Genomic DNA, 13,364 nt, shown 5'->3' with positions numbered 1-13,364 from the left:
CAATTATTTTAAAAAGACAACTAGAAAAAAACTGCACAGTTACATTTTTACTTTTTTAATACTATTCTGCCTTTTCTCAATGTTCTATAAAAACCATAAATTTCTTTGAAAATTGGAACAATGTTAAAATATATACAGTATATTTAACATATTTAAGAACTGTGGTTTGGTATTTTCAAACCAGGCTTAATATAAACATTTAAATTATAAGCTAATGGCATTGCTCGGCTTTAACAGCACCTATTATTTAAATTGTTATTTAAGTAATATCAATTTAAATATGTACTTTTAAAACTGTATTTTTGTGTTCTGCATATTCCAAACACTATTAATTACATTGTCCATTCTTTATATAACAATTCAATATTTAGTTCCAGAAAAAAATATTTTAGTGGCTAAATTTATGTTTGCTTATATTAGAAATAAGGAAATGTCTACTCTGCTACCTGGAAGCCCAAGTATATATTTAATGTTCATATTATTTCATTCTAGGTTACTGATTTAACCACTCATCCTATTTTTGTAAAGCACATATATCTCTACACAACAAATTTTATATAGTTTTAAAGAATTCACAGATCCTCTGAGGCTTACATGTGGATCCTCCTAATAAGTCATAAGTCTCGAGTTAAAAAGCTTTGTTATAAATGGTTTACAATTTCATTCTATGTTTTTACTGTATCAACTAAAATCTTTTCTGAGTAAAACACACACATATATATTAAAGTTGGATGAGGTGAACAGATTAACCATCTATACTGATGAGCTACAACTACAATATTGGTCGCAATTACCCTTTCCATTCTTGTAACAGGCTGTTAATGATTCCCTTTAATACTGTCTTCTGAATGTCTTGAGGCTGTAGGCAAAAGAAAATCATGAAATAATTACAATTAGATATTTAGGTGACTTTTATATGTTACTTATATTTTCAGATGTCTCAGTGGTTAAAATTGGACTTGATGACCGATTACTGCCATTTATGGTGGTCTCAATTGCACTTCTGAAAGATTACAATGAAAATGTTCCCTGGGATGTGCACTGTACAACCTGCACAAACATACGTGGTGGCTGTTTGATGATTACCATCAGTTTTATGTAACAGTGAAAAACAGAAAAAGAAAAATAATTTCACCGTCTCTGGATCAACAAGATTAAATCATCAACACAAACTGAAGAATAGCATGTTTAACAATATAAAATGATGGCATACATTTTATACATATTTATATATTATAATTAGCAGTTAAGTCCACAGTTCATTATAAAGTACAACCAAATTATGTTAAAAAAAAGATAAAAAAATTTTCTTACAGAATTCGAAAAACTTTTTAATTAAAAAAATATAAGAATTAAAAAATAACCTAACTTTCTGAGAATTTCAACCAAATTTACCAAAAAAGTTTCTTATGTAATTATGTTAAAAGGTGAGTTTTACAACATTTGTGTGGCTGATTTCAAAGTACAGTATAGACTCAAACAATTGTATGATTTGCATGTGTTCATAAATGATACTTACAGTATTAAGTAAGGCATCATATACAGCATTCACAAATTTAGCATTAATCCCAGAGTCTTCAATAGTATTAAACGAGGCAGAGGCATCTTTCTGAAAATTCAATTAAAGAACTAAGTGTATACAACATTTTAAGAACTATTCTAAGTAATATCTGAATCATAACTATTCCTTCATAATTTGTAATATTCTTAATATGATGATAAAAAAGAAATGTTACGGCTAAATTGCTAAAAAGGAAAATAAATACACAAGGATTATTTTAATAATTTCTTTTTCAAAAACTTAAAGAATGGAGTCAAACGTTGTTGTTATTTGCTAAGTCATGTTTGACTCTTTGTGATTTCATGGACTGCAGCACGCCAGGCTTCCCTGTTCTCTGCTATCTCCTGGGGTTTGCTCAAATTCATGTCCATAGCATCAATGAGGTTATCTAACCATCTCAAGCATTACATTAGTACAAATAAAAACAATTTTTAAGATATCACTTAAGTAATTATTGTGATACCTATAATTTCAGAATTAATACATATTTATATTTGCTTAAGTAGCTGCTTAAGCCAATACTGGGTAGAAAAAGAGGTAAATTCAGTGTCTTTTTTGGGAGAAAATTTAAAAAGTGAAAAATGTGCTTTACGTGTTATTACCTTAAATGCAGCACTTAGTTCTGGAAAAGAATCAAATGTTGTAAGATAAAAATCATATACTGTTTTCCAATCTCCTGATGACTTAGCTTTTTCTACATCTTCCCTAAAATAAAAGCATTTATTAGCCACAACAGATAAAAACATTATTCAGGTAATACAGCACTGATTCTTTACAGATAAATGTTACCCAACATGCAACTTGAAATAATGAAGCTGAATATAGGAATGTGTTCCAGTTAATGTAAATACGTGGTTTCTGAATTTATAATTCTTAATTGGATTAAGATATTAATCCAGCTTCAACTTTCCCATTTATTTGCTTTTTTAAAAGTTCACTTTTGGGCTTCCCTGGTGGTCCACGGGTTGTGAATCCACCTTGCAATGCAGGGGACGCCAGTTAGACTCCTGGCCTGGGAGGATCCCACGTGCCACGGAACAACTAAGCCCAAGCACCACAACCACTGAGCCCGTGTGCCTAGAGCCTGGGCTCTGCAACAAGGGGCGCCACTGCAATAAGGAGCCCATGCACCACAACCAGGAGGCAGCCCCCACTTGCCGCACTAGAGAAAGTCCATGCACAACAGCAAAGACCCAGCGCAGGCAAAATAAAGACACAAATAGTTTTTAAAAGTTCATTTTTACATGCTCCTTATCATTATTTCTCTTTCCTTTCCAGCCAAATTTCTTGACAGATTTTGTTTACATTCTATCCCTACTTTCTCTTTCTCACTTAGTCCTTTGAGTATCCATTTGGTTTTTATTATTAGGTTGGTGCAAAAAGTAAATGTGGTTTTGCATTGTTGAACTTTGCCCTTTGACATGGGAATACACTCTTAAATAAATGTGGTTATGTTATGATACATCATTTTAATGCACATTTCTTGCTTTATGTTTTTTTGCTAATGACTTATTACTAGCTGTTTATTTTATACTTTAGACTACAGAAATGATGTTAGACAAAAAGCTAATTTGAGCAATTTTTGTATTTGAGTTCAAAATGGGTCATAAAGCAGTGGAGACAATTAACAACATCAACAACACATTTGGCCCAGGAACTGCTAACCAATGTACAGTGCAGTGGTGATTCAAGAAGTTTTGCAAAGGAAATGAGAGCCTTCAAGATGAGGAGCATAGTGGCTGGCTATTGGAAGTTAACTATGACCAACTGAGAGCCATTATTGAAGCTGTTCTTCTTATAACTACATGAGAAGTTGCCAAAAAACTCAACGTTGACCATTCTAAGGTCATTCGGCATTTGAAGCAAACTGGAAAGGTGAAAAAGCTCGATAAATGGATGCCTCATGAGCTGACTGCAAATCAAAAAAGCCATCGTTTTGAAATGTCATCTTCTCTTATTCTATGCAACCAACCATCTCTTGATTGAACTGTGACCTGTGACGAAAGGTGGACGTTATACGACAACCAGTTCTATGGCTGGACAGAGAAGACGCTCCAAAGTACATCCGAAAGCCAAACTTGCACCAAAAAAGGATCATAGTCACTGTTTGGTGGCCTCCTGCCTGTCTGATCCACTACAGCTTTTGGAATCCCAGCGAAATCATGACATCTGAGAAGTCTGCTGAGCAAATCAATGAGATGCACAGAAAACTGCCACATTTGCAGCTGGTACTGGTCAACAGAAGGGATCCAATTCTCCATGACAACCCCCGACCACACAGCACACAGCAAATGTTTCAGAACTTGAACCAATTAGGCCATGAAGTTTTGCCTCGTCTGCCATATTCACCTGACCTCTTACCAACTGACTGCCATTTGTTCAAGCATCTTGACAACTTTTTGCAGGGAAAACACCTCCACAACCACCAGGAGGGAGAAAATGCTTTCCAAGAGTTCATTGAGTTCTCAAGCATGGACTTTTATGCTACAGGAATGAAAGAAGTTATTTCTTATTGGGAAAAATGTATCAACTGTAATAGTTCCTATTTTGATTATTAACGATGTGTTTGAGCCTAGTTATGATTTAAAATTCATGGCCGAAAACCAGTATTACTTTTGTACCAACTTAATAGCAGCAAGGTAGCTTCCATGGTCTGTGTGTCACTTAGTAAGTGAAATCTTCTTTTTTAAAAAGGACACATTGCTTCATCTCTGCTTGCTTGTTTGGACTCATTTTCTCTTATTTAGTGTTTCTTTTGTTGCAACATTATATATTTGTTCTCACCTTCAACTTAAGACATCCAGTCTTTGGTGCCTTCACTCTTATAATACCTTATGAGCCATAAGTTCAATTAATATCCCACACAAAAATATTAAATTATGTGAAATGCTGACATGCAGTTGATTATATGTCTACATGTAACAATGAGCCAAAACTTACAGAAAGTCTTTCATAGTTTTGGGCTGAACTGGAAGGATGGGTTCTGGAAGAACTGGGGCTTTTATTTCAGACGATAATGGATCTGTGGAGATGCGCTGTTTTTGTCTAACATCAAGGGAAATTGGTGGTAGGTCTCTCACTGTGAAGGATAAAGTAGTAAATGCAATTAATCATAAACTTTTCCAAATTATAAAAATGCCATGCTAAGTCAACATGAACAGAAAACGAATGGATTATTTTCTATTGCATTCACTTTGGGACAATATAATAGAAAAACCTACCACATTGAAGGGCACTTACTGGGAGAGTCTGTTGTCACCCTACCCAATTTCACCCATGATAGAAAAATTATATGACATTAAAAGTTATCTACAGATATAATATGGGGCTTCCCAGGTGGTTCAGTGGTAAAGAATCTGCCTGCTAAGCAGGAGATGCAGGTTCAATCCCTGCACCTCCAGAGGGCTGGGAAGATCCCTTGGAGAAGGAAATGACAACCCACTCCAGTATTCTTGTCTGGAAAATCCCATGGACAGAGGAGCCTGGTGGGCTACAGTCCATGGGGTCACAAAGAGTCAGACACAACGTAGGGAATGAACAACAAAAACAGATATAATGTAGAATTTTTCTTTCACCACCTCCCTTCCTATAAATTGTCTTTTAGAGATTATTTCAGTGGATATTTTTAGTGATTATTAGCTTTCTGAATATAGTTTCTCCTTGAATGGTGCAGAACTTGGGCACCAACCCCTCACATAATTTTACAGTTGGCCTTCTGCACCCTCGGTTCAGCATCTGCAGATTCAACCAAACACAGATTCTGTAGTAGTACAGTACTTCTATACTGAAATTTATTGGAAAAAAAAATCAGCCTGTAAGTGGACTCACACAGTTCAAAACCATGTTGTTCAAGGGTCAATCGTATAGGTAGGTCACTTATTTATATTCTCTGCAATTTCTGTTGGAGTTTCAGCACTTTGTTATCAATTTTCATGAACAGTTTATGTACTTTTCTTTTCCCCCAAATACCTACTGGTTCAATGACTGGCCTTTTTGTTGCATTTCATAACCTTATAATGGTCAAATAAACCAAGTACAGAAATAGCTCATAAAACAAATGTATGGCTTAAAGAATTACTGCAAGGCAAACACCTGTGAAACGCTAACCAGTCAAGAAATAGAGTGCTACCAGCCCCTCCCTGCTCTGTCTATTCCAATGTTAGTTAATTTCTCTCAATTTCTTTATAACTCTTTTCTCATTTCTTTTTTTTAAAATTAATTTATTTTTTTAATTAGTTTTTTATTTTTTTAATTTTGAAATCTTTAATTCTTACACGCGTTCCCAAACATGATCTCATTTTTTAGGTCTCATAAGGTGCTTTTACATTTGTTTGCTTTTATGCTCCTTCCAGTTTATTTCTAAGATTAAATTCTAATTATTTCCTTCACTGTCACTTCAGCTTTCCTTTTTTGCGATTCTAATTTATGGCATTCTTTCAGGTGTCATGTCATTTTCTTAATGAATTTTAGCTCATTTTGAAATAGAATTTTATCTTTTTTTGTGGGCATGTGTTTCTGATGTGCTCTCATTGATCAAGTGGCTATTATTTTATTACAAAAAAATTTTGTAACAAAAAATTATAAATTTTGTAGCCAATTTGACTTGAAATTATTTTCCCCAAATTTTCAGAAGGAGGTGTAGCTCTCCTTTTTTTTGTTTTTATGTAGAACTCAAATATATGGTAACTTGCTTTCTGGGATTCCAGGCCCTGCCTCCCTGCTCCACTTTTATTCTGGTTTTCTCTGTCCTTAATCACTATTGTCCCAGAGCTGCTCAAATTTGATTCTAATCTCAGGATGCCCTCCACACCTACCCCCAGCCTGGAAGGAAGCACTAGTTGGGAGAATCACAAGGGTTACCTGCTCCCTTCAGACCTCTCGTGGGCCACCTGCATGCACCTGCTCTTGGCAAAACCCTCCCAATTTCAGTTTCTGTTCTCCAATTGGCCTCCTGAGCTTTCCAATGAATAGCCAGTCCCTTCTTCAGAGGATCTTCCTGACCCAGGGATCAAACCCCTGTCTCCCGCATTGCAGACAGATCCTCTACCATCTCAGCCACCAGGAAAGCCCTTATCCAGTGAATACCTGCTGCTTATTTGGAAGCTCTCTTGGTCTCAAGTCCGTCAAACAGCCCAGATGCTTCCTTCTGCTTACATCTGATTCTGGTGGTTTGTCCTGGTATCTTTTGGGGTTTACAGGGACATTTTATGAGCTAATTCTGTAGTAAATGATGTCCAAGGTGTTTAATTTTGCTATAGAGGTGGTGTGTGTGTTTTACTAGGGACTCAGATTAAAAAACAATGCTGCTTCTGCTGTTTCCTTCTTTAAAATCTGTTTGCCTTTTAATTTTATTTCTGAAAACAGAAGAGTAATTTTTCTTATTTTATTCATTTTTAATTGGAGGATAATTGCTTTACAATATTGTGCTGGTTTCTGCCATACATCAACATGAAACAGTCACAGGTATACATATGTCCCCTCACTCTTAAACCTCCCTCCCGCCTCCCACCTCATCCCACCTCTCTAGGTTGTCACAGAGCACCAGGTTTGAGCTCCCTGCGTCATATAGCAAATTCCCACTGGCTATCTGTTTTACATATGGCAGAGTCTGTTTTTCAAAGCTACTCTCTCAATTCATCACACCTTCTCCTTCCCCAACTGTGTCCACAAGTCTTGGAAACAGGAAAAGTATTTAAATAATACTTCTATTACTTAATCAACGTATTCCTTTAGTAATTTTTAATGATTAGTAATCCAAGCCTTCCCTCCCAAGAGACCTAGAGAGCAGATGACCATGTATCTCTTCCAATCGGTGCTTCTTTTTCCACTGCAGTACCTGTGAAGGATATACTTACCACATTGCCTAGCAAATAGTAAATGCTCAATAAATTTTATCATTTCTAGAACTTATGAGGCAATGCAATATAAAATGTATTTTTTTCCTAAATGGCCCATTTCAGAATACCATGTATAAAAGTATGTCACTGCACAGTTTTTTGATACTTTTATCATATATTAAGTTCTTGTATATTCTGGAGCCTATTATTGGGCTAATGCATATGACTCTACTGACCTGTTAATTTTTGTACGAAATAATTTCAGTTACTATAGCTTAATATCTATCAATACCTGGTAGGGCAATAGGCTTGGTGAGAGATAGCTGGTGGCTTGGGCCTGAGTGGCACTAGTAAACTGATGAGAGATGGTAGCATTTGTGACATATTCTGAATATAGAATGATAGGAAGATGTGTCGGCAGACAGGTAGAAATGCCAGGATTTGTTAAAAGAAAGATGAGCCAAAGATGACTTTGATAATTTAGCTTGACCATTAACTGGGACCATTTACTGAAATGGAGAACACTAGACCACTCAGTTCAGTTCAGTCGCTCAGTTGTGTCCAACTCTTTGTGACCCCATGAACCGCAGCAAGCCAGGCCTCCCTGTCCATCACCAATGCCTGGAGTTCACCCAAACCCATGCCCATTGAGTCAGTGATGCCATCCAACCATCTCATCCTCTGTTGTCCCCTTCTTCTCCTGCCCTCAGTCTTTCCCAGCATCAGGGTCTTTTCCAATGAGTCACCTCTCCGTATCAGGTGGCCCAAGGATTGGAGTTTCAGCTTCAACATCAGTCCTTCCAATAAACACCCAGGACTGATCTCCTTTAGGATGGACTGGTTGGATCTCCTTGCAGTCCAAGGGACTCTCAAGAGTCTTCTCCAACACCACAGTTCAAAAGCATCAATTCTTCAGCACTCAGCTTTTTTTCTAGTCCAACTCTCACATCCATACATGACCACAGGAAAAACCATAGCCTTGACTAGAGGGACCTTTGTTGGCAAAGTAGTGTCTCTGCTTTTTAATATGCTGTCTAGGTTGGTCATAACTTCCCTTCCAAAGAGTAAGCATCTTTTAATTTCATGGCTGCAATCACCATCTGCAGTGATTTTGGAGCCCAGGAAAATAAAGTCAGCCACTATTTCCACTGTTTCCCCATCTATTTGCCATGAAGTGATGGGACCGGATGCCAGACCACGAGAGGAAGTTTTGTTTTTTTTCAGGGGTTGGGGTGGGTGGGAGTCAGAAAGTTTTCTTTTGGCCATATTAAAGGTAAGATGTTTATGAGACATCCAAATGCAGATGTTGAATAGATATGACTCTTGAGTGCAGGGGAGCTGTGAAGGTTTATAGCTCATAGTAAAAATGCTCGATTAACGAGATCCCTAAGGAGAGGGTAAACAGAGAAGAAGCCTGAGAATTGAGCTCTGGGGACTGTGTCCTGGAGCAGTCCAACACTGGAAGCCGATTAACTCTCTCTCTTCTATTTCACAGTGAAAATACTGAAGGACTGACTTTTATTTTGAATGTAACTCTAGTCTTCTCTTATAATTTATGATGCAGTACTTTCATTTTCAAATGATTTAATTATAAACATGGACAAATCCAAATATCACCAATAATCCAAAATAGAAAAACTAAGAGTTTAGCAAGGTGCATGGATTTTTAAAAAACCAATATATAACAGTCAACTTCATTTATAAAGACCAGCAATAAACTACAAAATACAGTTTTTAGAATTTGTAAAACTATTAAAAAATAATGATAAATTGTAAAATCTCCGTAGAGAAAGTACTGAAAGTTTGTTTACAGATTGAAAAAAAGATCTAAATAAATAGAAAGCAATACCATATTTGTGGGTGATGATCCTAAAGAAGACAATTTTCCCTAACTGGTCATCAGATTCAAAACAGTTCAATAACATCCCAGGCTTCCCTGGGGATTCAGACACAAAGAATCCACCTGCCAGGGAGGAAGACGCAGGTTCAGTCCCGGGTCCGGGAAGATCCCATTTGCCACGGAGCAACAGACTGGGCACCACAACTACTGAGCCTGTGCTTTAGAGCCAGGGAACCACAACTACTGAAGGCCTCGAGCTCTAGAGCCCGTGCTCCGAAACAAGGGAGGCCACCACAATGAGAAGCAGCTCATGAACCAGGGCTAGAGAGCAGCCCCCGCTCGCTGTACCTAGGGAAAGCCTGCACAGCAACGAAGACCTGGCACAGCCATAAATGAATAAATGAAATTATTATTTTTTAAATCCCAGCAATATTTTGGACTTTATTTATTCTAAAAGTCATATGGGAGACCAAATGCACAAGAATAGCTACAGCATTTCCAAAGAAACAGGAGTAAGAAGAGGGGACCTTGCTCCACCCTCAAACGTTTTTTGAAGTTATAGTAACCAAAACAGTGTTTTACTAACATAGGATTAGATAAGTTAACCAATGGAATAGAGAACCCAGAATCATATCCATCCATACATAAAAGTTCAATATATGAAATATATGGTAGATCGTTGGAAGAAACAAAGACTTTGAAAATATGATTGACCACATGGGGAAAACAGGAAGTTGAATTCCTATCACACGCTGTATAAATTAGGGATAGGAGAATCCTTCTGCTTTTGGGACAAAGAAGTTTCTTTTTTTTATAGGTGTAACCAAAAAGTACAACTGTAAGCAAATTGATACTTTTGACTATGTTAAAATTAAAAACTTCTGATCACCAAAGATACCGTGCATTTAAAAAATGTAAGTTAGAAGTTGGAGGGAAAATCTGAAATACATACAACAAAAGATGAGCACCTAGAGATATTTCCCAAAAATCACTGAGAAAAAGAAAAATAATCCAAACAGAAAGCCTGTTGTGATTTTGCTTATCATGTTCCTTCTTGAGTTCAACACTGCTTCTTTCATTGTGTTCCTTCTGTTCAGGGAACCTTGTCATACATTCTTTTAGACCATCTACTGGCAACAAATTCTGTTTTTTTTTTTTCCTTCATCTGGGAATGTCCTAATATCCTCTCCATTCCTGACCATAGGATTCTGGGTATAGGATGTATGATTCTGGGTTGGCAGTTCTCTCAGCCACTTCCTTCTGGCCTCTATGGTTACTGATAAGTTGTTATTTGAAAGATTTCCCCCGATCAGTATAGGTATCATGTTTCTATGGCCACTTTCTAATATTTTGTTGCTGTTGTCTTTAGTTCTTAGAAGTCTAATTATGCTATGACTTGATGAGGAGCTCTTTGGGCTTATCCTGTATGAGATTTGCTCAGCTTCCTGAACCTAGAGGTTCATGTCTCTTGCCAAGTGTGGGAAGTTCTCAACTATTTTTTGAGTACTTTTTCAGCCTACCCTCTTCTTTCTCTCCTAAGACTCCAATGACAAGAATGTACTATCTTTTGTTACAGTCCCACAGGTCTCTGAGACGATTCATTTTTTTCTATCCAATCTATTTTCTCTTTATTGTTCAGACTGGGTGATTTCCGCTGTTCTATATTGGGCTCCCCTGGTGGCTCAGACGGTAAAGCGTCTGCCTGCAATGCCGGAGACCCGGGTTCGATTCCCGGGTTGGGAAGATCCCCTGGAGATGGAAACGGCAATCCACTCCAGCACTCTTGCCTGGAAAATCCCATGGATGGAGGAGCCTGACAGGCTACAGTCCATGGGGTCACAAAGAGTCGGACACAACTGAGCGACTTCATTATAGTCCAGCTCATTAATTCCTGTCCCTTCCATTCTGCTGCTGAATCCACCTACTAAGCATTTTACTTTGGTTACTATATTTTGTCAAGCATTAATACTTACAAACCAATAGATCAATATTCTGTAGATTCTAAATTCTACAATAATGAAATGTAATTCCATTACTGTAACGTAATCAGAATATATTTCAACTAAGAGAACACAATCATCACAACAGTAACATAGCTATAAGGTTCTTCCTTCCTTCCTTCCTTCCTTAGTCACTCTCCCAACCAAGCATTATCTTTGGATATCTCACTGACTTCAAATTTAGAATATCTTTTAAAATAAACTTTTCACATTAGAAGACAGCACAGAACTGCTTATTTCTTATACTCAAGAGGAATAATTTTTGAACTTTACTGTACATCAGAATCACCTGAAGACCCCGTTGAACTAAAACAAAAATTACTGGGCCCCCTCACAGTTTGTGATTCAGTAGGTCTGGGTTAGGGCCCAAGAATCTGCATTTCTAACACGCAAGTCTGAGGATCACATTGAGGAACACAGTTCAGTGATTTAGAGAGAACAAAGACAGTGATAATATAGTGAATAAAACAGATGATTAACCTTCTTTAATTCAATTCTACAATTTAGTTTTATACCCTTTATTAAATATGGAAATATCTAATTTCTAACAATTTGTACTTTAAGCACAAATCAGACAGCAGTTCATCAGTTAGTAAAATCAGATAGCTCTGTAAATGATTTGTTAGGTGTTATGTTTGGCAATCATTATTACGGGGAAAGAAAGCTGCAGAAAAGAACCTCTCTCCAACACCAGTCTTGTTTTATTATTACTTTTTGAGGCTCCTCTCCAGTTTCTCTTCCTCTTCACCAGGCTTACCCTTTCCTATCCCTTCCCACATACCTTTCTCAACCTGGCTATAAACACCCACTATTAGATACAAACAGGCTCATTCACATATAAATTAACTTATTCACTCACAGAGCATATATACACATTTTTATACCCACTCATTTTTATTAATATCACGCTGAGGTGGAAGAGAGAAATTTTAGTTAGTAAGAGAACTCGATTTTGGCAAAGATTGAGAGTGGGGAGATTCTTACATAAGAGAAATCGTAATGCCAAAGCCGAGAGGATTAGAGGATGAGGTTAGAACCAGAGGCCCAGATGGAATTTATTTTTAGTTTGGAAGGTAACTTGGGCTGAAGAGTAGTGCAGAATGCTAACGTACTATGTTAATGGGACTTGAGTCACAAAGAAAGGCAGAGTCCTTTGCTCACATTAGTGAATGAAAGCCAAACTACAGGATGTGACATTCAGCTATTAGGAAAGGGAGGATAACAGCTCACAGCTGCTCTCATGTCCCTGAATATCAAGGCATTGTTTCCAGAGACAGGCTTCCAGCCTGCTCTCGCAGATGGTTATTAAAACCTAACTCAAAAGAGAAAATCAATAACGGTGGTGAAGAAGGATTAATTAAACCTCAAACTGATATTATAAATAGAACAGCAAATCTTGTTCTATCATCTACAGCTTTCTCTGCAATATAGGATATCATAATACACAGAAAAAAGTCACAATATACACTTATCAGTGAACCTGTCCTTTAGGTTTCATTCAGCCAATACATGGGAACACTCTGTGCTAAACTGATAGGCAGTAATCATTTTCCCTTTCTTTTAATACACTGTTGCCAATTTTAGTTGGTTGCTTAGAAACATTAAGTAAAATACTTGATGCCATGTGAGAAGAGTAAGGGTTATGGTGGGGGTTGGTAGTGTATTTTTAAAAATGTGAGGATCATAATATAACCACATATAAGGGCATGAGATTATTAGCCAAAATTTACTAGCTCACTGTTTTGAAGAAGCTATCATGGGCTGACTCTGGCTGGAGACCAGCAATATGTAGCTTTCCACGGCCCCATCACCGAGGTGATGACTGACACTGTAAACTGGCCACATGGTTAGGAGACTGAAGGTAGCTTCTAGTCAGGCAGCACAGGTAACAAGAACAGCATCGAAAGCAACAGGAGTCTCTATGCAGGTTAGGCATTCAACAAGAGAACCGGGTCTCCGATCCTTATCCCCCAGTTGCAGGAAAGCAAACGATGATGTACCGGTGTGCTGCTGGTGACACACTGATGCACAACACTATACCCTAAATTATCCGAAATAATTTGCAATTAAGTAAGTAATAAGTAATGGAAAAAGCACCAGTCTTGGAAACAAGAGCCTAGGTCCTG

General features: G+C 37.3%; 1 protein-coding gene across 1 annotated transcript in view; it reads right to left on the bottom strand.

Annotated features, from left to right (window-relative positions):
• The window catches only part of HECTD2 (HECT domain E3 ubiquitin protein ligase 2), a 70,064-nt gene that overhangs the window by 26,058 nt on the left and 30,642 nt on the right, over positions 1–13,364 (bottom strand). Inside the window, exons 3-6 of the mRNA XM_052660939.1 lie at positions 4,502–4,640; positions 2,164–2,266; positions 1,520–1,609; positions 795–859 (exon numbers count right to left, since the gene is read on the bottom strand). Coding sequence (XP_052516899.1) covers positions 795–859; positions 1,520–1,609; positions 2,164–2,266; positions 4,502–4,640 — 397 coding nt within the window. The remainder of the gene's footprint in view (positions 1–794; positions 860–1,519; positions 1,610–2,163; positions 2,267–4,501; positions 4,641–13,364) is intronic.

The sequence above is a fragment of the Budorcas taxicolor genome, chromosome 23 (genome assembly GCF_023091745.1).
Source record: "Budorcas taxicolor isolate Tak-1 chromosome 23, Takin1.1, whole genome shotgun sequence".
NCBI classification, from domain to species: domain Eukaryota; kingdom Metazoa; phylum Chordata; class Mammalia; order Artiodactyla; family Bovidae; genus Budorcas; species Budorcas taxicolor.
This window is presented reverse-complemented; position numbering and strand designations above follow the sequence as displayed.